General features: G+C 43.6%; 1 protein-coding gene across 1 annotated transcript; it reads right to left on the bottom strand.

Moving 5' to 3' along the window:
- Nucleotides 1-1,098: 1,098 nt before the first annotated feature.
- Nucleotides 1,099-25,854, bottom strand: DEGS2 (delta 4-desaturase, sphingolipid 2). The gene is made up of 3 exons (XM_019552507.1): nucleotides 25,794-25,854; nucleotides 8,911-9,653; nucleotides 1,099-1,510 (listed from the first exon to the last, which is right to left on the bottom strand). The coding sequence occupies exons 2-3, from the start codon at nucleotides 9,625-9,627 to the stop codon at nucleotides 1,364-1,366; spliced, it is 864 nt and encodes a 287-aa protein (XP_019408052.1). The 5' UTR covers nucleotides 9,628-9,653; nucleotides 25,794-25,854; the 3' UTR covers nucleotides 1,099-1,363.
- Nucleotides 25,855-25,860: the final 6 nt, after the last annotated feature.

Consider the following 25,860-nt stretch of genomic DNA (forward strand, 5'->3'; position numbering starts at 1 on the left):
ACATTTAGAAACCGCTACATCTCAGATATGCTAAACCATTAGTTTCCAGTATATGCTCTTCTAGTACCACCGTTCTTCACTTCCGCTAGGTCTAGAAAAGCTGAGCCTTGTAACATGGTTCTGCTCTGCAGCGTAAACCAAAAAGATACCTTTTTTTCCAAAAGCTGTGCAGCCTGGCTGTCTTCAAGGTCTTAGAGACTATGGCCTATGGTAAATGTACTTCTAGTTTCTCCTATTAGCCCTGCAGAACTAAATCGAATGAGCTGAATTGTTTGCTGGCTCAGATTTAGCAGCACTGAGATTAAAGCCTTGCAGGGAAGTAGCTTGGAAGATTTCTTTCCTTTAATTTGAAGAAGCTGATCATGTATCACTGATCATGAACATGGAAATCCAGTGCTCACTTTCAAACCAGAAATCCACTAGAAGGAACAGATTTTTGCTGTTTTGCTATGATACATTGCAGTGGGCTCTACAGTTATTTCATCTACTTTCACTTTCATTTTGGGGTCATTTCCCCCACCTTCTCCTACATATGGTACGTGACAGGAGTGCAGCTGTCCACCCAGTTGCAGAAATCAGAAACAAGGAATTTTGGCTGGAAGAGTACTGCAAGGATACAGCCAAGAAAGCAGGGACTTTGGCATGCATTCAACTCCTGTTTGCTTGCAATAATAGTATGCCAAATACCTGTTCGAAGAAAATTTCTCCAGTGCTCCAAAACCTGTAACCTGCTTTATAAAAACAGGTCTCACTTGAATCTCATCAAAAATTCAGGACCTTAAATTAAGGGATATGTATTTTCTTGGGTTTTCCTTTGGGTTTTTTTTTGCTTTGTTGGGGGTTTTGTTTGTTTGTTTTTTGATTGTGACCTAACAAGTTCCCAGATGACAATGTTGTTCAGGCACAGGTGACTGGTAGGTGAGGCACGGGGGCACATGCCCTCCAACTTGGTACCGTGCAGGACGGGGCAACTTTTTTGCTATGCGGGCCGGAGGCATGTTGGGAGGGAAGGGGGAGCACTAAGCTGTGGCACAGAAGTATAGGAGTGGATATGGGGCTTTTGGCCCACCCACAAATTGTCCCCACCCCAGACTCAGGAGGCACCAGTCACCCCTGCCTTCAGGAACACATGCATATGTAACGTGTTGTCAGGATAAGCACAAAAAAACCCAACCCTTTAGTAAAAGTTACATTACACTAAAATTAATATTAATGCCTTTGGTTGCTTCATAACAACATTTCTTTGCCTATATAAAACCCGAAGGCATAAGAATGTTACTTCAGCTCTTCAGCAGTCTCTGAAAACTCAGTTTGGGAAATTAGGATCAAATTATTTATATTAATAAAAGCAAATGACACAAATCTATAGGTTTTCTCTTGCTAGTTTACATATTCTCTTAACTCTTGAGTAAGGGCCAATTGTGTCATCAAAAACGAAATCCCAGAGAACTCGAACCCAAGACTGGTGCTGAGGAAGGTTGTCATAGTATTCTGCTGCAATCTTCTTCACCTGAAAAGAAAAAGAAACCCATTTAGCCAAGCATTGCCAAGGCCAGTTTTGTTTTCTAGGTCAGTTTATGCTTCACTTCCTTGTAGCTTTAAAAGTAGCCTGAAAGGCTTACTGTAGCACAAATCAAACTCCATCAGATCAAGACCTGCTGCAGTACTGAGAGCTGTTGCATTTTAGACAGCTAGTTCTTGTAGCAAAAAGTGCTGAGCAGAAGTTCCAGCTTTGCCGCCTTCTACTCAACATGTACACGTACAGTATTTTGCCCACTTCAACTACAAAGCACTCTGGCTACACGTTCTCTTGATTGCCCTAACAAAACCAAGTATTTCAACTGCAGTATCTAGTGGGACTATTTCACAGGTTCACTATTTAAGGGCTACTGTGAGTGTCAAATCTAGTTTAGTTTTATACATGGACTTTGAGAACCAAAATAGTTTTGGTAAAAATTCAGGTCCATTTGAATCCAGCTGGAGCTTTTTTAGCTGTGTTGTGTCTCCAACGGGCTGATCCAGCTCCATCCTCAGAACTTTGAAGAACCTAAATCTGATCGTTGGATTTTGGTCCCCGACATTCAGCAGCCCCAACCTAGGATTTTCGGAGAAGGGAAGAGACGGTCTCTGAATTGTTCTAATTTACCCTGAAGTAACAAGTACTGGACAAGGCCAGGGAGAAACAGGTTAGCCTGTGGCATGTTAGGCTACCCCCGTTTAAAACTTGGAACTCATGATGCAATCCCTCCCAAATTATCTAGCCCTGCCCTAACAATGGCAAGTTTACCCCCCCAATAGATCACAGCCAAGCTTGTTGTGCTTCTAGATGTCTATGTTTTCACTTCAGAGCCTGTTCATTTCTCGTGCTTTCAAATGCCCAGCCTGCTTCATTTTACTGACAGTCAGGCTAGTTGCTCCAAATTTATTCCTCAGGATGTGCTTGTCCATATCTCAGATATCACCACAATAGTTACAAGTTCAGGTACTGTCACCTCACTTTAGCAATTGCACAAACCAGTGCAGAAGTGACCAAATACAGCTGGCTGCAGCCATCTCCCCATCAGTGCCATTACTGGGCATGCAGCAAAAATGCTGACTAATCTCAAATCCCTAATTAAGCTTCTCTCTGCTCACCCACAGCTCTACAAAGTGCTTAGTAAAGGGCCATGTAGGCTGCCCTCCTTATTCACAGCTTAATTTACAGGTTTGAGAATGAAAAAAAACCCCAACCAACTGAAACAATAGTCAGATTAAACCTTAATGGTTTTAGCAGGAAAGTGGACAAAAAGTAGCTACTGTCCATCTGTGCTTACAGCAGTGTTCTAAAATCCTCCTGAATCTAAGCTGTGTGCTGTCTTCTACTTCATCCTACCCCTACTACTTGAGCAGAAATCTGATAATCAGCGAGATCACTTTCAGCTACCTGCTGTGCTCCTTGTGCACATCTACACATGCAAATGCTCCAGGGTGGGTTTACTCTAGAGCAATTTACTCCAGAGTAAACCCAGCCCAGACAGGTGTCCACACATGCAGGAAAGCAGGAGCAGAGTCTTCCTGCTTTCAGCCTGCTCCTTTCCCCACTGGTGCTGCACCAGCCCTATGCAGCAGCCAGGGGGAGCTCTAGCCCAGGGGCTGGTAGGACACATGGGGCAAGGAGACATCCATCTCCTGGAAGGGGCTGGGAGATTGCTCCCTGCCCTCAGGAGCTCCCAGCCCCTGGTCTGCATTTGCACAGCAGGGCCTAGGAGCTCCCAGCTGCCAGGGCAAGAGGACATTGTACCTGCCCAGGCTGTAGTAGCAGGCAGCTCCCAGGGGCAGGGAGCAATCTCCCGCTCCCTGCTGCCCAGCTGACGGGGGCCAAATTTGCTCCTGGTTGGCCATCTACACTTGCCATAGTGCACAGTAATTACTCACAAGTAAATCTGCTAATTGTATTTACAGGTAGCAAAATGACTCATGATTACAGCAAATTACCGCACAGTAAGCATCTACATGTGTAGATGGCGACACTTACTGCGCAGTAATTTGCTCTAATCTCGAATAAAGCATCTCATGTAGATGCATCCCTTAGGTACACTCAGGAAACAGTTAAAAAGTCAATTGGTGTGCTGTATATTTCCAAAAACCCGCAAAGGGAACACACGCACACACCCCCATAACCAGGTAAGAGTTAAAACTAGAACTCCACCTTCTAGGCAAACAAAAGCCATAGCCTCTCAGATCAAAAAACAAGTTTCCTTTCAGCCAATTATTCACTTCCAATTAAAAAGCAAACACCCAAAGACTGTAAAAGCTAGCTAAGTCGAGAGCAATAAGATTTCTCCCCCCCTTCATTAAATTATGACGCCTATGGCTCATGGGAAGCATGACTAATTTGTATGCAGCTTTTTGACCTTCAATTTCAAGAAAAACAAAAAACAAAAACAACCCTCCCCCCCAACCTAAGAACCTCAGGTGGAGTTAAAATGTAAACCCGTATCAGTTGCAGCTGGCTGCACTATAAACTCCTTCAGCTTCCTGTTTTTACATCCCCTTTTGACAACATCTTGCACACTTTATGGTACAGAGAATTACTTTTTTTTACACCAACTTCTGGTTATGCAGCTTTTTATCCAGAAGGGGTTGAAAAAGTAAACCCTGGCACTCAGATACTACACACTTCTGCAAGAACTTGGATTGTCTCAGCTCTTTGGGTTTAGAGAGAGAAACTCTGCTAGAACAGGCTCTGCACCAACACTGTACACTAATCCATGCCTCCAGGAGCTCACAATTTAATGAGAGAAGTGATGGGATCTGGATGTTTCGCTAGGGCACAAGGGTCTTTACACTGTGCCTTCTACTTTCCTGCTCATCAGTCAGAAAAGAGTTCTTACTATTTAGCAGACAGATAAAGATTCATGTTGTTCGGGAAAAGGATGATCAGAACTTGTGGGAATATGGATTTAGTTCACAAGCTTTCTGTGACCTTAGCTTCAAATAGCGTAATTCCTCTGTTACATGACTTCTACTCTCTCCTCATGAAACGGGGACTATTTTCCCACCACATCTATTCAAGTTGTGAGCTCCTGGCAACAAGGACTAGTGCCTGCTGTGTTTGCGCACAGCCTGCTCTAGCAGATTCTAATTTTGGTGCCCAAATACTATGACAATAAATGTTTAGCTACATTTGCAAGACACTTTCAGAAAGTATTTGATCATCTAGAATGTGGTCATTACCTGGCTAAAACAGCAAGCACACACAACAACTTACGGGGTACCAGCAATACATTCCCTACAGAATTTAAGGGTTTTTTTGTTGTGTTTTTTTTTTTTTTTTAAGATTTTGTAAGTGGTCACATGACGTTGGTTTTGTGTCATCTGAGAAGCCAGACCCATCTGAACAGGTCTCATTCCTCCTTCGCCCTAACACTAAAGCTGGAATTCACTTAGGAAGCAGAAGGGCACTGCCAACTGCCTCACCCTTACCACTCCCTGCAACACTGGAATTATCCCTCCTCAGCATCTGAAGGGGAGAATAAGTACAAGCTATGAAAGGGCCCTGAGCTTCTCTTCAAGCTGGCCTCCACCCCTACATTTTCTCTATTGCCGGACCTCTACGTGGGGCTGACATTAATGCGACTTCGTTCTCCCAGTAGCTCAGGCCTGATCTACACTACACACAACCAGTGTGCTGAGAACAGCAGTGCTGTCCTGCACTATGAAAACTACCTTGAAAACTACCTTAAAGCAAAGTAGCTATCTGTCCTACTCTAATGGGACCATTGATTCAGGGAGGCATCTACAATGCAGATGTCTCTTACTGGGTCATCCAGATTGTTGATGCTTGGGTCCCCAGAACTTTGCTTGTTCTGCTTTCTATCCAGCATGTAGAGGCTATAGACAAATATTTTCCATGTCCTAAATTAATATTTTGATTTCTTGGTTTCCCTGCTGTGCCACCTCACATAAACTATATGGAAGTTCAATCCTGCATACTAAAACCAGCAACATTCTTTACAGTCTTGCTTTGTTGATGAGATTACCATGGGAAGAAATCCAACATGAAGTCACCTAGTGTGTTTAGCTGTATAGTCTAACAGCATCATAAAACACAAACTGTGTACCCTAATCTCCTGGATGCGCAGGATAGTCAGGCTGACTGGAGAGATGACACATTTACACTTGTATTAAATCAATGCACAAACCTAGCTTTAAGTCACAATGCACAGAAGGAACTATTATTAAATCTCTCCACTAGGTGGCAGATGAGCAGGTAATAGCCTCTGTCTTGATCAAACTATCTTACTGCCCTGGAATAAGCTGCAGACAGACAGCACGTTGTAAATCATAACTCAGCCATATGTTAAAGCAATTCATGGAGTCTAAAAACAAGGAATAAGCCAAAACGTTATGCTACAAAAACTGTACAACTTTGTGGCTGGTTCCTATGATGCCATCCAGAGTGCGCAGCCAGGATGCCCCATAGCTTGGAGCCATGTTGGCTGATATAGCCTCCCAGCCTCAGAGACATGTCATCCACCTTTGAGGTGAGAATCTCACAGCTGACAGGGTTCCTGGCTGCAGGGATGCACCATGAGCTCCTGCAGCTGGGAGCCCACAGCCAATGGAGCTTGCAGCTGCAGGAGCACATGAGGTGCCCCTGCAGCTGGGAGCCCCCCATCAGCTGCAGGCTCCCAGCCACAGGAGTCTGCAACTTGCCAGCACCTGAGATTGTGATGGCAGGTGTGGCACGCCAGGAAGAGTGAACATGTGGATTGCACATAAGTTCCTACCAGGCCTTTACCTGTATGTTTGGCAGGGTGCTACATATACTGGCCAATAGTGCCCCATTTGTCTGTATCCATCTAATGGTAGTCGTGAATTGTTTGTAAGCTCCTGGGGACAAGGGCATTCTCTTTGGTTGTTTGTACAGTGCCTGGCATAGGGGGGCAGGTAGCTGACTGGAGCTCCTAGATACCACTGAAATTCCAACCTCTTACTACAGGTATATTCACCGTCTTCTAGACTAGCTGCACTGTAGAAATCCCTGTGTGCTAGAGCCTATCTAAACATTTAAGATGATAAAAGTTCTTGCCATAAGAAAAAGTCTAAAAATAAAGAAGAGGGGATGATGGCATCAATCCGAAGAACATTTATAGGCTACCTACATGTGCGTTAATGGCTCCAAGTACTTCATTAAAAAAAATTAAGTGATTGAAAAGTTAACACTGGCTCTTATGAGTTAACCTGTGTTTTAAACAAACACAGCCACAATAGATCTTCAGGGTAGCCAGTTTATGTCTAGTTTTATACTCTGCTACATCCTCCTTCCCTCCCACAAGTTTGATAACTAACTACTTTGCCTTTGGTAATACTAGGTGTAACAACAGTTCCTTTTATTCTTGTTTGTAGAGAAGATTTCCACTATAATTAATGCATTTTCACAAGGGTGTGCAAGTCTACAGATAAACAGAATGTACCCTTTACCCCTGTTTAAAATCTGAGAATGAAGTTTGTGCAAAAGTAAATCCTAGTAACAAGTGTCACATTGATCTTTAAAACAAATACTTTGAAACACTATGGTATTAAATTTCATGGTATACAAGGTAAGAGGTAACTTGCATCTTATTGGTAAAGGAGACCCATGCAGCTTACATTTAATGGCTACCAGGTTACAGCATGACCCAGTGTTTCCTGTTTCTGTTCTGTAATCTTTCAAGGATCAGACTAATGCATATTTTTCCAGCAGCAAGTACAATGCTGGGACAGTTTGCATGAGCCATCTGTAGCAACAGACAAGACCAAGCATGAGATAAACAAGTGGATGTATGGTTCAAAGTCCAATTATTCTCTCATTCTGCCACCACCCCTTTAATACCAGCCACCAGACCAACATGGCCATACAATGCTCCCCTAACTGTTGCTATAGCATACTATATGGACCCTAATTCTTACTACAGCTGCCAAGAACAGGTGCAGTCCCCAGTACTAGATACAATGCACTGCATTTTCATTAGGTTTTCATCCGTGGATATCATTTTTTTTCATGAGTGAGTGGCTTTTACATGAAAAATAGTAATATGTCATACCAGCATCTCTGTGCACCTATGTACCAGCTGATGACCTGCTCCAATACATTCATTCATAGATTCTGTTCTGTCCACTCACATAACTAGTCAGGGGCAGAACTTACCTGCTTGAAACAGGTTGGGCAAGGGAATGAGATTACGTGTTGTCCTATTACCTACTAATAGGCAGGCTTCATCTCAAAGCTCACCTTGAGATTGGGATTCCCTAAAAAATGTAAGTTCTTTGCTTCCTCATTCTTACTGTTGTGCCACTTGTGCAATGAAGCTAGTTGGGAAGAATTTTTTCTGTCCCTTGTTAAAAAAAAAAAAAAATATATTAAAAAATTATGAATGGGACTGTTTTCTGCAAAATTTGATCTTCAGCTTTTGGTGGTTTTGGCAACAATTTTTTTCTATTTTGAGATTTCGCAAAAATTTCTACCTCTGTGAGTAGTTTTCTATCAAAAGCACTGACAAAAAATTCAGCTGAGTCCACTGCGCAAAAGCTTGATAAGTTCTCTAGTCCTTAGTAGAGGCAGACAGAGAAGGAGACTAACCTAAGATCCGTAGACGTATGTAGTCTATGCATCGTGACCAGCAGGCGGAACACTGCCAAGCACCTTCATGAGGTTCAGCTAGCTCTTCCCTGCCATCCTTGCCAAGGGGGTGAACTAATAGCTCCCAAAGCCCATGAAAACTGATCACACCTGATCACTGGACAAGTTTAATTGGATACATTTTATGTAAACAAGATGGTGGCAAGCAACTACCTCAGACCTATAAACTAAAAAGATATTCTTGTTTTTCCTCCCAGCTACTCAACTATTCACACACAGTTTATGAACAGCCGGTGGCATTTTTTATGAAAAGTAAATAAAACCAACTAGCCCCCTTTCACCTGATATATCAACTGTGATATTCCATTGCAAAGTTACTCTAGAGATCAGGCAAACATTTTCAACACACCTGAAGATGAAGCCATCTCTCTGCTCCAGTTCATTTTCACCTACATGTACTTGTGACACATACCAGCGTATTTGTCTTGATTCCACCTTGGTGCACACCTACAAGCCTTGTAGAAAGAAAGGTGAACTTAAACTGAAGAGTTGAAGCTGAGGCTACTAGCAATATTTTTTATGCTGAAGCAATTACCATATTATCTAAACCTGCATGTTGTCCTATAACTCACATTTTGACTCCTTGCCTATCTTCTTCCAGAATAGCCCTTCAGGAAATTTCAAGATATGCTTGGAGTTTTAGTTAAAAATTGTAGGGACCTTTGCTTAATTAAGAAAAGTTATAGTAGAATGATATAGCAATTTTTACATGGACCCAATTCAGTTGTTAAAACTTGCATGCTTACCATTGGCAGCCTGCATCCAGGAATGCTGGGGAAATCGTGATGCTCCATGTGGTAGCCAACATTAAAGGTGATCCAGTTTAAAGGTCCATAATATGAATACGTTTCATACCCTTTTAAGAACATGTAGTGTTCTGCAATGAAGTGCCCAGAAATTGGATGAATGCCCATACCCAGTAATGAGCCCGCTATTAAATAAATAACAGGCTTCAATCCCCAAAGGAAATATATTATGAAATCTAGAGTAAACTGTACCAGAGCATTACATATTTCCATGTGAGTGATTGCTTTGGGGTTCACATAGAGTGGTCTCAGGCTATAAAACAATGGTTGGAGGGCAAGCCAGATTAGTTTCCGAACCGGAGTACAAAAGAACCAGCCTTCAAAGTCTGTCGGAATATCCACGTCCAGTGCATCTCCACCAAGGTATCGATGATGGTCAATGTGGTATTTCTTGAACGAGGCAGAATAAGGAACTCCAATTGGCAGGTTGGCAAAGACAGCAAACCATCTATTCCATTTAGCCTGCTTGTTTCCAAAGGCAACATTGTGCGAAATATCATGGATTGCGAGGGTCAACGAGTGGTTGACGCAACCCCCAAAGGCATAAGCCCAAAAGAAAATCCATTTCCATGATAAATCCTTCACCAAGTAACAGGCTAGCAGCTGTGAGAAAACCATTCCAGAAACAATCCATTTTAAATGGGGATCTGGTCCCATTAGAGACTTGATTGCTGGATACTTTGCTGAAGAGAAAACAAGAATCTCACATAAGTAAGCAAGTAAGCATGATCATCAGCTGCATTTTCTAATACTGCACTAAAGGGTTGTTAACATGGTCCTAGTCTTACAAAAAGGTGATGCTAAGGCACAAGTTACTCCCTGAGTATGCAAGGATCATATTAAAGGATTGGTCTTTTCCAATACAGTTACACTTGCACAACTGTGATTTGGTGCAGGTCACTATAGAGGCTACATAGTATGATTATCCTATCACACCAAGTATTTTCCAACTTTCTAATATATACAGGTTAGAAGGATAAAATACCAAGGAAAGGCACTCCTAAAGAGTATTTCTAATGATTCCCCCACCCCAAGATAATGTTCTGTAATCACCAGTGGTTACATTATGAACAGAGACTCATCTGCATTAACATCACAAGGGAAACTGATAGCATAACAACTTGTAACAAAGAATAACATTTTCCACATCATTCTACTTATTAGCTTTTCGCAAACTACCAGAAATAATCATAAATTTTACCCTGATAAATCCATAACAGCCTGATATAGCTTTGTCTGTGAAGCTTCACAGTTTCATTAAAAATCACAAAAACAAAACAAAACCAAAAAAAAACCTGGTAAAACCTGACCTACTCCCATACTGATGCAGGATCACCAATTTGTTGAAGTCCATTTTTGACAACTGTCCTCTTGCTCTTCTATTTTAGAGATCAAGATAAAAGTGCACTTTACCCTTTGCCTGTCATTCATTGTATTGTCCCCTCTTACCAGTATTTGTGTCCTCTTTAAAAGAAAGTCTAGCAATACTTCCCTTTTCATTCACATAGCACCCTCCCACATTTGTTCCCTTGCTGCCCATTTTCTAACCCCTTTTATTTCTGTACTATATTCATCCATATGCAACTTGCATAGAAGAGACTGGATAAAGTCAGTCTGGGAACTGTGGTTGTACAGTATGTATCCATAGGTTCTGATATGTGCATTTTTTTTTAAATAGAAAGGTAAATGTCATCTGACTATCAAACTACATTCACTATTCCAGCAAAATCAGATTATGAAGGTGTGCGTCTCTGCTGTTGTGGATACTGCAAACAATGGAGACAATGTGAATAGTTCCTTATGACCTTGCCAGAGGCAGAATGTGGAAGTTTCACACTGAAACATGACTGAAGCAAATAGAAGTCTATTTCCATAAAGCACAGAAAATTTAGCATTAATTGTCTGACATTCGTGACAGATGGTGGCATAGACAATACTGTGCTGGACATTGCTTAAACTTATACAGAAACCTAAACTCAGTCCTAAAGAGCCTGCAGTAGTACAAGATGTAGCAAATGTTTAGTTGCATTCTGTTTCAAAACAAATCCATAGTTTTCTGTTGATGTGCCAGGGATTGCTATCCAACATTCAGATGGGCATCTGAATTTCTGACACAAGGCCTGTGTGACATCTCATCATGAAGGACAACAGCTCCTGGTCAGTGTGCACTCTGTAGGAATTAAAACCCAAGCCACCCATGTATACTTACCCCACCCCAAAAATGTATTAAAATTAAATTGTGTCACAAGAGGTGGGAGAGAGGGAGGGAGTTATCAAAATGAAAGTCCCTCAGTTATGTGGTTCACATTATTCCTAGACAAAAAATTTTAGCTAAAATTATTCACTGAAAAATGCAGCTTTGGGTAACCACGATTATTTGTAAATTCTGGTCAAATTGAGTAATTATTTTTGCTGAGTTTCAGCCACTAAATAAAGACGTCTGAACCATTTTTGTTTCAACAGTTACAAAAACTTATTTCTACGCAATGCCATAGTTTAGAAAATTGCTATTTAAAAAAGAAAAAGGGTTAAACCCAAAAGACAAAATTAAGAGTTTGGGGTCAAAGACACGTTTGTTGAGAAAAGATGAATTTGTTCTGATTTTTCATCTTGGCCAACAAGTGGAGAACAAATTTACACAGCTCTAAATGCTTTTGAGGTTCATTATTCTAAAGCCATTCAGTGACTTAATAAAGAGCAGGTTGATGAGTATTATAACATATATCTAAGATACAGAATAATTCATTAATTGCACAATATGAGATACTGCATAAGGATCTGTAGATGCCAATCATGCATGAAGACATTTTATGATCAACCCTCAGTGATCATATATGGGAAATATCAACTTCTAAATATCTTCCAAGATATATTCAGGGACACAACTGAAGTTAGTCTGTTATATATATATCTAAAACTCCAAGGTAAACTTCAGCATAATGGTTAATCAATGGTTAACCTGCTGCTCCTCCTGGTATCTGTCTCCTGGTGCACCACCCACCTGGCACCCTGACTCACCCTTAGGTTCCCAGCTGCAAGCACCTTGCTGCACTGCAGGCTGCACTGCGCTGTGCTGTGCTGTACACACTGCCCCACAACCTCCCAAGGGCAGGGCAGAAAGGAGACGCCAGAGGACTGGGAGCCCGGGTCCCCAGCCGCTAGTACCAGTGCAATAGGGGGAGTGGTGGCCTGCTGGGAGCCTGAAGGCTGCAATTTAACCCCTTGGGGTCTACACCTGCTGCCAATTGGACAGCTCTGGTTTATACCATCCAAAGAAAACCCTTCAGTTTCTAGTGTCAGGTTTGCACTACTGCCAAGTAACAAAGTTGAAAATATCTAGGATTGCAAGGTTTATTACACTGACATACAGGACAACTAAGCACCTCAGTACAGAAGTTGCAGCACTATGGGTGCCTACACATTGAAAGCCCCTGGCTGGAGTGCTACAAAGCAGTCAAAGAGATACTCTCCAGCCAAGGGGTAATGAAGTGCCATTTCTTCACTCCCTGCAGCTTCTCAGTGACCCCAGTCACTGTAAGCCTGCCTTCTCCCCAACCTGAGAAGCAGGGAAAGGGCTGTTGTCCTAGTCCCAGGGGCAGCAATAAGCTGCCTGACACCTCCCCACCCTCCCTGTAACACTAACAGAGGGGGCAAGGGGGAAAGAACTGCTGCTGCCAGGACCACCATTGTCACTACAGCAGCACCATTTCCCACTCCCACTGCTGTAGCAGCAACACCTGTTTGTGCTGCCCCTAATAGAGGCACCCCCTGCAGTGCCACAGCTTCAGGGACAGGTCCCTGCCATCACCGTGGCAGCACCAGGGGCCCCAGCAGAGCTGCTGCTTCCTCTTGGGCAGCAGCGCCTGACAGCTAGTAGCTAACACAGGTGTAGCTTTGGTCTCTGTAGGCTGTCAGGAAGCCCCACCACTCTCCCTCCCTCCATATTGGAGCGGGGAAGGAAGAACAGAGCACGGAGAGACCAAACACCTTCTGCAGAACCGCTGAGAAGTACTGCACAAGTACTAATGCAACCGTCCGTGCTTCATAAAAACGCCACGCAGACACCGTGCTACAGAGAAGTGTCTGCTTGATACACCATCTTCATAGCACTACAGAACATATGGGCATATATAAGCACAACCAAATATGTCCAAGGCCTAGGATCTCAAAAGCTTCTTTATGACATCTGCACATGCAAAAACATTAAACATTACACTGATTAGGCTTATGCAAAGTTTGATGGCACAGCATGAGCCTCAGTATCCATCCAGAAGGCAAATTTCATCCCTTAAACAAATTCCTCAGACAGTTCACTAGTGTGTCAGCCTTTATTTATGGCTAAAAACTGACAAGCCAGAAGGAACTCTATTAAAAGGTGAGTGCAACAGACAAAGGAAATGTTTTTCCATAATCAAACAGAGATACAAATCTTAAATTTACTGAAGTATTTTACAAAGGAGGAACTTAATGCTGTCAACTGAAAAAGGAATGCACACATTTGGCATCCCTGTTTTGCTACAGTATTGGTATGTAATGTGTGCCCAAATTAGCTGTTGCTTAGCCCATTAACTATTCCACCCAAAGCGGAACATTAGTTCCAAGAAAACCATGTGAGTGCTACTTGATTGTCCATACAACCTACTTGCAGGAAAACTCACATATCTTAATGAAGAGTTGAGCCCTTTGCTGCTTAGTTAAGCTTCATTCATGATCCACACTTTTTTGGGTATTGATAGAACACAAGTAGCTGAAAACTGGTCAATTCAACTTCAATTTGCTTAATTAAGGCTCTTAGTCCTTAAGGCTACTAGAAGGTTTTAAAATCAAGACTATTCTTCCACTTTTGCAGGTCAAATACTGCTGGACCTGTACTCCAGGTACCAATACGCAAACTCCCTTATGAAGCAGCCAAATGAAAGAGCAGCATCCATGGAAGCCTTAAGAACTCCCAGCAGGCAGAGGAGTGAACCTCAATGCCACAGGGCAGCTAGAAGCAGCAGCTGACAGAAGGGATAAATGAACAAACACTAGAAACATCCTCTTAAAAAATGTTAGGAATCACCCATTATTACCAGAAGTTTTTTAATGAGATACTGAACGAAAAAAAGTCTTCTGAAACCAGGAGAGCAGCTCATATTGCAGTAATCCCAAAACCTAGTAAGGATTTATCTACTTGTGCTTCAAGCAGACGTAATTCTTTACTGAAGGCACACAAAACTTGTCCTTGGTTTTAGCAGATTAAAAATACTCCCTTAATATAGTAATATAGACCAAACAGGTTTCATTAAGAATAAGTAGCTGATTGATAATATCCACAGTATTAGATTTGATTTTTTAATTCCAAATCAAATAATGAACCCCACCTATTTTACCACTGGATCCTGAAAATGGTTTTGATTGAGTCAATTGGCAGTTTAGGAAAAAAACCCTGAAAAATGATGCTTTTGGACTAGAAACAACATTTCAAAACTGGATATCAGCTCTACATGCTAAACAATATAGAGTTATAAAAATAAATGGACACTTGTCAGAAACATTTTTCATTTTAAGAAGTATGTGCCCTGAATGCCTATTATCACCCCTCTGTTTTGTTATAGTAACAGAACCATTTGCCCATTAGTCAGAAATAATTTGAATATACAGGGAATAAACATAGGACAAGAAGAACATAAATTAGCATGATATGCACAGAGTATTATGTTATCCATTACAAAACTAATTAACACTATGTGAACTACAAAAAAGAAATAATTTTAAATCCTGAAACTTTGCCATATTTTAAGTAAATTATGAAACATCAGAACTCCTACACATAGGTCAGGGTGGGCAATTATTTTAGGCAGAGGGCCACTTACCAAGTTTTGGCAAGCTGTCAAGGGCTGCATGGGTAGCCCCACCCCTTGACAGGTGCCACCCCCCTGATCGCCACCCTGTGACTGGAAGTCCCACCCCCTAACCCCTGATCTTTGCCACCAGAAGTCCCTCCCCTTGCCCCCCAGAAGTACTCCTTTCAGCAAGGAATTTTGCCATCTCAGAACCAGAAAAATACCAAATTATATTTTAAAAATTAAACATTTACAACGTTCATTAATTTCATTTCAAAAACTATTTTTGTCCCGATTTACATGCATTTGTGTAATGTACATAGAGGTGACTGCACAATAGCTTAAAATGAAATCTTACTCTTGTGTATTATGGGGGGTGGGGGTATGGAGTGGTAGGTATAGGTTTGTGAGGGGGCTGTGGGTGTGTGGGTATGTGGGGGCAGGGGATGATGTGGGTGTTTCTGTGGGGGTGTGGGGTGAGGAAGCATGTGGGTAGGTGTGGATATATGGGGTGTGGGGGTCTGTGCTTATGGCAGTGCGAGGGGGGGGTGTGGGAGTTACCCTGTGAACACACACATGCACTCTGCCCCTCCCTACACACAAACCCACCCTGAGTGCAGCCCCATGCTTCCCAATCTGGCGATGCAGCCAGGAGCCACATGGTACTGTAGCAGTGCACAGGCAGGAAAGCAGGAAAATGGCTGGGGATGGGGCGGGGCTGCTCAGTCTTGCCAGCTCCCCCTGGGTCCTACTGCCCTGACTCCCATCACCATAGTGTCATAGTGCTTAGGGTCAGAAGGGACCTAACAGACCATCAGGTCCAACCCACTGCCCTGGGCAGGAACAAGTGCTGGGGTCATATCACTCCAGCCACATATCTGTCCAGCCTCCTCTTCAAGACCCCCAAGGTAGGAGAGAGCACCACCTCCCTTGGGAGCCCATTTCAGAGCCTGGCAGCCCTAACCATGAAGTAATGTCTCCTGATGTCCAGCCTGAACCTTCTCTCTAACAATTTGTGGCCATTATTCCTAGTAACCTCCGGTGGTGCCCAGGGGAACAGAGTCTCACCCAATTTCTGCTGTCATCTTTGACAGGCAGCCAGGAGCAAATAAATATTAATTTACTAATTTTTTTTAGGGCTCCTGCAGGCTAGATAGAATGGCCTGGCAGGCTGGATGTGGCCCATGGGCCTTATTTTGTCCACCCCTGACATAGGTATAAAACCAGACACAAAGAAAGAGATAAAAGATAGCTATAAAAAACAGGTAACTACTTCCTTAAAATACTAAGGAGTAAATATTAATAAAAATGGCAAGATTTTTACAGTTTTAATTATATTCCTTTGATTGAAAGAATCAAAACTAATTTAGAAAACTGGTCAAAATATGACATTTCATGGTTACGTAAAATCACAGCAGTCAAAATGAATTTTTAGCTCAAATTAATTTTTCTGTCCCAAACTCTACCTTTTATAATGCCAGATCTCTTAGATGAATGGCAGACTATGATAAATAAAATTTATTTTAGGAAATAAGAAACATATATTTAAAAATTCCATCCTGCAAAGAACTCAGCAAAAAGGGGAACTGGTGCTTCCAAACATGAAAAGTTTGACAGCCAACTTATAAATTTGGTGTGTTGGATAACACCAATTCACTGAGTGAAGATAGTAAATATACTGTCCATCAGTCACACTTAGCATATTACCATAGCTAAAGAAACCTTTCAAGCAAAACTATCTATAGTCACCCCTTTATGAGAACTGTGAAAATCTGACATAACACATAAGAAATGAAGCTCATACTCATCACCTTCAGCATCTATACATAACAGTGAATTCATTTTAATTTATTAGGAAGCTTTAATAGTTGGGAACATACTGGTATCATACATTTTGGACAATTATTCAATGAAAATATATTTAAATCTTTTGAAGAAATACAATGTACTGCAGGTGAAAAAAATCGCATTTTTCCCATACCTGCAATTAAAACATTTTTCAACAGATTCCCAAAGAAAGGGAAACCTCAGTAGAAATCGTACAGAATGAGAAAATATTGCTTACACTTATAAAACACAGACCTATCGTTTGCGTTATATAAAGTAATTTTCAGTAGCCATATAGAAGAAAAACACTGTTTATGACAAGGTGGCCTAGTAATACTAGATCAAAAGTTAGTGCTAAAGAATGAGAGACCATCTAGAACAATGGTCCTTATACACCCATCTGCATGACAATAAAATAATTATTTTAAACTCCTATATTTATGGCATGTCACCCCACTTGAAAATTAAATGCATCTATGGCATAGCAACAGGGAAATGTTGGAGGAAGCGTGGTCAGTTGGGTGGCAAACGTTCCAATATTAAAATGCTCTGGAAGAAAGTTGGAGACATGGAGAGGGAAATAAAAGGATGGCAACTGTCAGTTAACCCCTAAGAGCAGTGGTGCTCAACCTTTTGACTAGCAGGCCAGATGGGAAGGGACTGGTCCTTCTGCAGGCAGGATCCAGTGCCAGTGGACCCACTCCAATGATTGGGGCATGCACAGCGGGACCACATCCAGCTGCATGGAGAGGGGTGGGGGCAGCCAGCCCCAATCCAGCTGAAGAATAGTGGTTGTCCTGGTCCCAACCTGCCTCTGAGGAGGGGAAGGGGGCATAACCCAGCCCCAATCCAGAGCGTGGTCTGACCCCACAGAAGGAAGGGGCCATGGCTCAGCCCCAACCTGGCCAGACAGAGGGAAAGGGGCATGACCCAGACCCATGGGGGAGAAGAAGGGGGCATGGGCCAGCTGCAAACCAGCTGTGTAGGGGGAGGGATGTGACCTGGCCCCAATCCCGTCACACAGAGAGAACAGGGCATGGGCTAGCCCCAGTCTGTGAGGGAAGGGTTATGGCCTGGCTCCAGCCCACTGCATGGGGCTTGAAATTTTTACAGCTGGGAGGGGTGGTAGTAACTGCCACTGCTCCCCCACTGTCACATTTTCTAACCTGTGGGGAACTGCAAGGGCCAAATTCCAAGGCTCCATGGACCAAATGTTGACCACCCCGCCCTAGTGTTTCTGTTGAAACTTTGTGAGAACCATGCCGCCTGGAAGTGTCAAAGGGAATTGATCACTCATCTTCTAGTAGCTGAAAGAAGAATTACAAAACTGCAAAAACCTGGAAGAGAAGTCACATGCCTAAAAATCACTGACTGGTTTTAAAAAGTTTGTGAAGTTTTAATAATGGACAAATTACCCTATCAAGTCAGTGTTCTACAGAGCACGAGGCAAAAAGATACTTACCTGGAAATCTGGTGGAAATGTTTTGGAATTTGTTAAAAACTAATCTTCTCCTGCCTCTAAACCAGAAACTAGGAGAAATTTTTTTGAATATTGAAGTGAAAGTTCTGTGACTAAAGACTTAAGAATACATTTAGAATAAATGTACAAATTAAAAGAAGAGCTGAAAAGATGATGAGATTTGGGTCATGCAGACTTCTAGGGAAAAGGTGAGGATGAATTATTGTGGAGACGAAGAAACACAGGGACATAGCATCAACTGAAACACGGAGGAACTGTTGGAGACTTGTGGGGAGAAAAGGGAACACAAAACTCCTATGGATATTGATTTGAGTTGTGGTAGCACTGTCCATAGAAGATTAATGTCCATCTTTGTGTATAATTTGGAGGATTAGTATGGTTTTGAATATTAAATCTGTTATTCTGTGTGTTGGATTCATTAATAATGAGGGTTTTTTTAATGGTACTAATACAGTTAAGCCACCACAAGTCACTTAGCAAAGGTGAGCTCAGTGACCAGTTGCTACTGGTAAGTAAATACCATATTCTAAACTAATGCTGTAGGATTACTCTTCCACCCTCTCATACCTAAAAGGCTCCTCCAGTCCTGTCTGCTAATGTAAGTGCCTCACATCACAATTTACATAACATGTCAAAGGTGTACAATTCAAACTAACTACCTTTCTGTTTTTCTTAGATCTCAACCGTAAGGAAAGGGACTTTCAGTTGAGGAACAATTCTTGAACCTAGAAGAAACCGTATCTCTGTGCTCAGTAGAGAAGGAACCTAAAACCTTCAGCTCCCATATATACTTTAATGGATGTTGCAGACAAGCATGTACAATAAAGTAGAGTTCATTGAGCACTAGACTTTTAAAAACACTTTACAAACTCAGGATAAAACCAGGGATATATTAGCCACAATAATGGCTTGTTAAAAACAGTAAGTCATCCTGAAATGAATCCCTGTCATAAGAAATACAAGGCACTACGCACTATTTAACCTTACTCCTCTGCTGTAGCCTGCAACTGATTTGGAATTGAGACAGATGAGCCAAATATTTCTGCCAGTTTGTATGTGAAGACTTTGGGTGTTTCAACAGCTCACCAGGCAAACAATTGGCACTGGTTGTTTTGGCTACAGTCTGAGCTCACTTTCTTTGTTTTTAGACCAAGAACAAACTGAGATACAAGTACCATGTAATAAATCTATGTACGTGACAAAACCGACTCAGATAAAAAAGTGTTGCTTGCTTCTAGCATCCCCACTAATTGTTACGCTTATTTTCAAAAAACAGCATACATTTTGGCCTAGCTGATTATGAGGTTTAAGTACCTGCTGTGCCTGTGTGTCCCTGCCACCTCCCTGAAGGGGAACCTTTAGTCCCAGGATTACTGCATGCAGCATCCTGCTCAGAGGTGAAGTTTGGGTGAAACAGCATGGGACCCAGAGCCATGAAACAGATTGGCAGTTGTTTGTGTTGTGGCCGCTATGGGTATGGGTGACTAGGAGAGAGGAGCAAACCAATTCCAAACCCTTGCTCAAAGCCCCCTAAAAGTACACCCCCATCCCTGGTCCTGCTGTGTTTTCTGAGGGAATACAACACAATGCACTAAACCAATGGTCAGAAACCTTTTAAGGCTTCTGGCCAGATTGATCTAGTTTGGGTCAGAAACAGGTGCTAGGATCCAGCGGTTACTGCTGCTTGTCCCAGCAGTGGCCCAGGAAAGCACCTTATTGTCACTGCTGCTTTTTCCCTGCAATGATGGCACAGGGAGAGAGTGTCTGCCACTGGCATTTTTTCCTGCAGAAGGGGAAAGCCACTACTACTGATCTTCCTCCATCCCCCACCAAATGCCACCAAACCCCATGTGCACAGGCTCAATCCAATGGCTGTGGGTGCAACCAGCTGGCAGGCCATAGGTTGGCACGTGGCTTTCCAGCTCCTGAGCAGCAAGAGCATAGCTGCATTCACGTAGCCAGGCCCAAGCTATTTAGCACTGCCTCCGATCTAATTAGCCCATCAACAGCACCACTCTGGCAGCCACAACAATTGGATCTGCAACCAGAACTGATGTAAACCACTTCCTTGTTCTGGAGCACCTTGAAAAGTGCCCCAGACTTTGCTCCCCAAGAGCTATTTGCTTTATCAAAAGCAGAGCTGAGGCAAGAGACATTTCACCCAATGGGGCAGTTGTGGTGACTTGCTGTTCTCAATGTTGGTTTTAATGTCAAAAGAGAATGTTTGGTTCTGAAATAGCCCATAGGCAGTACAAGATTAGAGCAGGCATTATAGTGGGAGATGTGTTTTTATAACTTGACCAAGAGTAAAAATGTAGGACCTAACTTAAATGTTCCCCAAAAAACAGTCAATGAGGCTTCAAAACCCAAGAAACAGGAAGGAAAGGCTACAATCTTAAACTTCAGTTACTCTCAGTTTGAGCACATTAGTGTTTACATGGGAAAAATGCTTTGTAGAAATCCAAATAGCCATAATGTCAGTGATGCACAAGCAATCCCATACCAGAAAATAATGATTTCTTGCAGTTACCAAGACCTAGAATCATGGAAAAGTAGGGCTAAAAGGGATCTCAGGAGGTCATCTAGTTCAGCCCCTCAAATTAAGGCATGATCATTCTTATTTAAGCCATTTTACTAAATTGTTTGTCTAACACATGGGTATCAAATAAATTGGGATCCAGGCTGGATCTGGACAGTAGGGTCCTTGCAGACCAGATCCAGAACCACCTCTGACAGCAGTATTAGGGAGCATCAGACATTTATGTAAGCATTGCTCACCCCTCTGCTGCCAAAACATATCCCCGACAGGGCTCTATGCCCTGGAATTTGACAAAGCCTAGGAATCCCCACTAGGGCTCAATGCCTAGGAATTTCCCAAATCCCTAGCCCCTCCGGGAGTCCTGTGGGCCAGAAATGGTCCACAAGCAGGATATCAGACACCCTGGTCTAATTTATTCTGACAGACTTCCTGGACAATGCTCAGGCATGACTACAAGGTTTGCCAGAAGCATCAAACATACCTTTTTACTTGGCACAGGTAAAGTGGAGGGAAGGAGGGGGGTAACAAGAACAGTGCCACTACAAGGAAAGGAAGCTTGTCCTATATCATAAATTCATTACAGTTTTCAAGAACAAAATTAGCTGTGTTATCCCAAAGACCTGAGTGAATTGCACAGCTGTCATCAGATGTTAACAAACATTTGGCCATAACATTCAAAGTTCATATTTGGCAACAATGAATCAGTCTTTATCTCAGTTGCATTTAAGCACTTTCATTCTTAAGGTATATTTTGCTCTGCAGGCCTTTTTAATCAGGATTAAGTGAATGGTTTTACAAACTGGACCAGATTCTGCAATGCAAGTGAGGTCTCCTTCTACCTACCTTTAATCATCTGTTCATCATGTAATGCTTGTATGCATGTTTCCAAGTGAAACAAATATTCAGTGTGTGTCTATGGAGTAATTGATTTCTGAATCATAAAACAGAGACTGCCACTCACGCTAAGTGGTGCCAAGAGTCCTCCCTCTAGAGCAACACACAGCAGCTTGTGTGGTCTTCAAATTACTCCGCTGTTTCCTAGAATGCCTTGCATGACACCACTGGAAATTCAACTGTTCCTGCTCAGGCATGGCCTTGGGTATATTGACCCATATGAAACTTCACATAAGAGTCAGTCTCCAGTTTTCTTACCTATGCAATGCTGCATCTGTCTCATACTATAAAAAATAAGAGTGAGTGTCAGAAATAAGAATGAAATGGGAACTGGGGAAGCAGCTATGACAATTTCTAATTGTTCCTAGCACTCCAAGAAATGGTGGTAAGGAGAAAAGCAGTAAAATGGCTTCTAGAAGGTATGGGCTATAGGCTATGTCTCATAATTTCTCTAGTACTAAGAAGGTAGCCACAAGGGGGTAAAAGAATGGGTCAGGAGAAGGATGGGGAAAGAAAATGGGACAGACCAGACAATAAAAAAAATAGAATGGGTGGGACTGATTAGGGGAATTAAGGGGAGCAAATGGAGACATTTAGAAGAGGGAAATATTTTTCCTAAAAAGAAGAGGCAAGAGGCAGAGACAGAAAAAATTAGTTGGAGAACAAAATGGAACATTAAAATGAGAACAGAAGATGCGAATGAAAGTGAGAGGCAAAAGGCTCACTCGCATATACCCCACTCCAGTTCCAAGAGATGCATTTTAGGATGATCAGAATTTCCAGTTCTGATTCACTTAATTGCTGCAACACACTCTACAGTCCACCCAGAGTTTGAGAAAATCCACACTATAGTATCAAAACCCTGACACTCACTTTCTGGACAAAAAGGTAGCTACTATAAATCCTAGAAATCAGTACTACTGATTAACTAATAGAGCCAGGGAGAACAGTTAGCATGTTTTTAAATTTATTTTCTAGTCCATCCTGCCCTCATTCATCAGCAAAAAGGAAGAGAAAGAGAGAAGGAAAAAGTGACAATCAAGGAAAACATCAACTTCTGAAGTTTTATTTAAAAAAAACTGGGAAATTTAAAACCCCACTAACAGTCAATGAAGCTTCTCCACAATGGCGATTTTTCCATTTATCAAAAAAGGTTCAAATAGAAAAATTCAGCTAGCTATCAAACTCTGGTGCAAGGAGAGGGAAAAGGTATTTTTAGAAAGAAAAAGATTGGTGATTTTTAGAAAGAAAAACATCACTCTATGCATTAAGTTATTAATAATGAATGATACAGTGTTGCTGGAGTGAAACTTCAGAGCTCCACTCCTACCTTCACATGTAACCTCTTTTGTGACCTTGAACACACACACCCAGATGCACTTTATTTTGGTGCCCACACCAAGATCAGGGGTCCATTTTACTAAGCACTGCACAACTATATCAAGAGATAGATAGTAAACTCATTCGTGTAAGGACTACCTAATCAGGAGAGACCAATAGAAGAAGAGGGGGAGAGGAGGGGGAAGTTATTATTGCATTTGTTAATCTATTAAACTACACTAAATAGTAGTGTCAGCATAGTTACAACGGGGGGGGGGGTGTCAAATCATAGTTATTTCAGCAAAATTCTTCCATAAATTGTCATGTAGATGCAACTTCTAGCATATGCATTCAGTGTGGTTTAATGATGGAGATCTAAGAATTTATTTCACTGGTATAAACTACATCTTCACTAGGAGGTAAACAAACCAGGCAACTAAATTTTTTAGCTTAGACTGGCAAACCTCAGGACTTGTCCTTACAAAGATTGTGGTAATGCCTTAAACTGAACCTAGATCTCTGGAGAACCTCTCTAGTGACTAAGCCATAGCCTCTCCTTAACCTCTATTAAGCAATATTTTTAAACTGTGCCTCCTGATTGACAGAGAAGGACAACACAAAAACATCCTTAGCCAATATGGCATTGAGGCAAGGGTGGGCAAAATGTGGCCTGGGGGCCAGATGTGGCCTGCCAGGCCATTCTATCCAGCTTACGGGGCCCCTAAAAAATTTAGAAAATTAATATTAATCTGCCCTGGGCTGCTTGTCATGTGGCCCTCGATGGCTTGCCAAAACTCAGTAAGTGGCCCTCTGCCCAAAATAATTGCCTGTCCCTGCATTAAGGTCACTCCAGGAGCATTTAGATTAATTAGCAACAACACTGCTACATGCCATCACACCCACAGAGTAGTGCATTTCAAAGGCTCCCTCCCCTGATTAATTATGCAGTTACCTTGAGACCAGGTAAACACCTGTAAAGTAATTATCACAGGATAAAAAGCTCCAGCCACCTATAAAGTTAGACCAGTCACCAACCACTGGATCTCAATCTACCAGTAAATCTCAGAGCCTCTCTGAGTCAAGCCGAGCCTGGGTTGGGAGGCTAAGTGCAGGGGTGACGTGTAGGGGGTGCATATACATCCCCTGAGAGCACCAGTGCACCCCTTGTCAGGCCACATTCTCTGTTTATCTGCAGGGCAGGGGGCAGGTGGGAGTGCCAGTACCCCACTGCGGGTGCCAGCCAGAGAGCAGGGCTCCCAGCAAAAGCGGCTGTGCTGCTTTTGGAAGTGGCCACAGGAGTTCCAGAAACAGCACAGGTGTTTTTATGGTGAGCAGGATCGGCTGCCAGGGGACCCCCCGGTTGCTAACTGGTGTTGGGGGGAGGGACATGCCCCCCCCCCCGACTCCAGAGGCACCAGACACCCATGGCTGAGTGCCCACATGCATGCATGGGTGTGCCCCAGTCCAGCAGGTCAGTCCATGGGGGAAAGAAGCAGCAGGGGCTAGATTGAGGTGCCACACAGGCAGGAGCAGGGGTAAGATGAGTGAGGCCCCAGCTGTGTGGGACATATCTGCTGGGGAGGCAGGCACACTCCCAAATAATTTTTTCTCCCTCTGCCTTGATCTACCCTCTCCTTTCCCTCCCCATGGACTTACTTACTTGGTGGGGGGGAGGTGACACATGGTAAATCTTGGGTTGCTTTTAAATGCCAAAGGTGATCTCCTACTTGAAGGCTGGAGACCACTGAGTTAGTGCACTTTTTAAAGGTCTAACTATATAGCCAGTTGCTATCCAGCTTTAATTTGCACCTGTGGCAGGGTCTTTCCTGCAGCCTGGGAGCCCTCACAGCTGACAGGGCGCCCAGTTGCAGGGATGCAACCCCCAAGTCCTGGGGATCACAGCTGTTATGATCCCCACCACTGGGGGGGGGGGTGAAACTGCAGGCTCGCATGGGGCTCTTGGTCCCAGCTGCACCTCACTTGCAGCAGGGACCCCGAGCCCTGTCAGCTGTGGGACTGGGTCCTGGCTGTGCATGGTCCTCATGGCTCGGAGCCCCCTGGGCAGTATGGTCTCCCAGCTGTGGGAGCCTGCTTCTTGCCAACACAGGGAGCCCAACATTGGTCTCCTCCTACAGTGACCATGAGGCAGGACTGGATCTAATGTTCAATCATGCCTCCTGCCATACACGTGTGGCATGTTAGGAGGTGCAACTGTGAATCAAGCGTTAGATCCCATCGTGCCTTTACCTGCCTGTGTAGAGGGGACCTAAGGTGGCTCCAGTCGCACATTTCAGTAAAGGCAACTGGATATCAGGAAAATGCAAATGAAAGGTGCACCTTGACACACAGGAAAAGCAAGTCCTTTGCCCTCTGGGGTTTGACTTCCCTCTGAAATGTAATCAGACTTGGAGGAGACAGACCTGGACCCATCCATCCAACGGCCCCGTCTAGGAGCTCTTGCCACCGCCATGCCCGACACCGACAGAGCCCTTTTCTGGCATGTGAAGCGACCCAGTCCGGCTGGCTTGGGCAGGTGGCACCTGTGCTCTTCGCTCGGGCAAAGGCAAGTCTATAGTCCAAGGCCGCCGTCCCTCAGGGGCAGCTGCAGTTCCCGCGCAGCCTGGCCCGGGGCTGATGCCTGCCAGGGCCGCCAGCCTCTTCCCTGCATCAGGGACCCTGAGGAGGGGAAGTCGGTTGCCGCGGGGGCCGCTGCGCTGCCGGGGGCGGGCCTGCTCGCCAGGGCCACAAGAGCCCGGCGGCTTCCAGCCAGCCCTGCCCGGCACGGCTGAGGGAGGCAGAGGCGGGCACGCGCTGCCGGAGGTAACCGGGGGCCCGGACAGCGCGGGGCCCTCAGCCCTCCCACCCCCGCCCCTGCACACTCACTCTCACTTGCACACTCGCGCGCACGCGCACCCCGCCCTTGCACACTCGCGCGTACCCAGGATGTCCCGCCGCCGCTGCGTGTGGGGCTGCTCCGTGTAGACCCACTCGAAGTCCCCGCGCGT

This window comes from Crocodylus porosus, unplaced genomic scaffold (assembly GCF_001723895.1).
Source record: "Crocodylus porosus isolate Cpor-Errol unplaced genomic scaffold, CroPor_comp1, whole genome shotgun sequence".
Taxonomy (NCBI): Eukaryota; Metazoa; Chordata; order Crocodylia; family Crocodylidae; genus Crocodylus; species Crocodylus porosus.

Bases quoted from the DNA above. Each gene is read 5' to 3' on its own strand.
- DEGS2 (XM_019552507.1), bottom strand. From the start codon at position 9,627: ATGGGACCAGATCCCCATTTAAAATGGATTGTTTCTGGAATGGTTTTC. The intron at 1,511-8,910 runs GTAAGCATGCAA...TTTTCTTTTCAG, and splicing joins CTGGATGCAGGCTGCCAATG to GTGAAGAAGATTGCAGCAGA.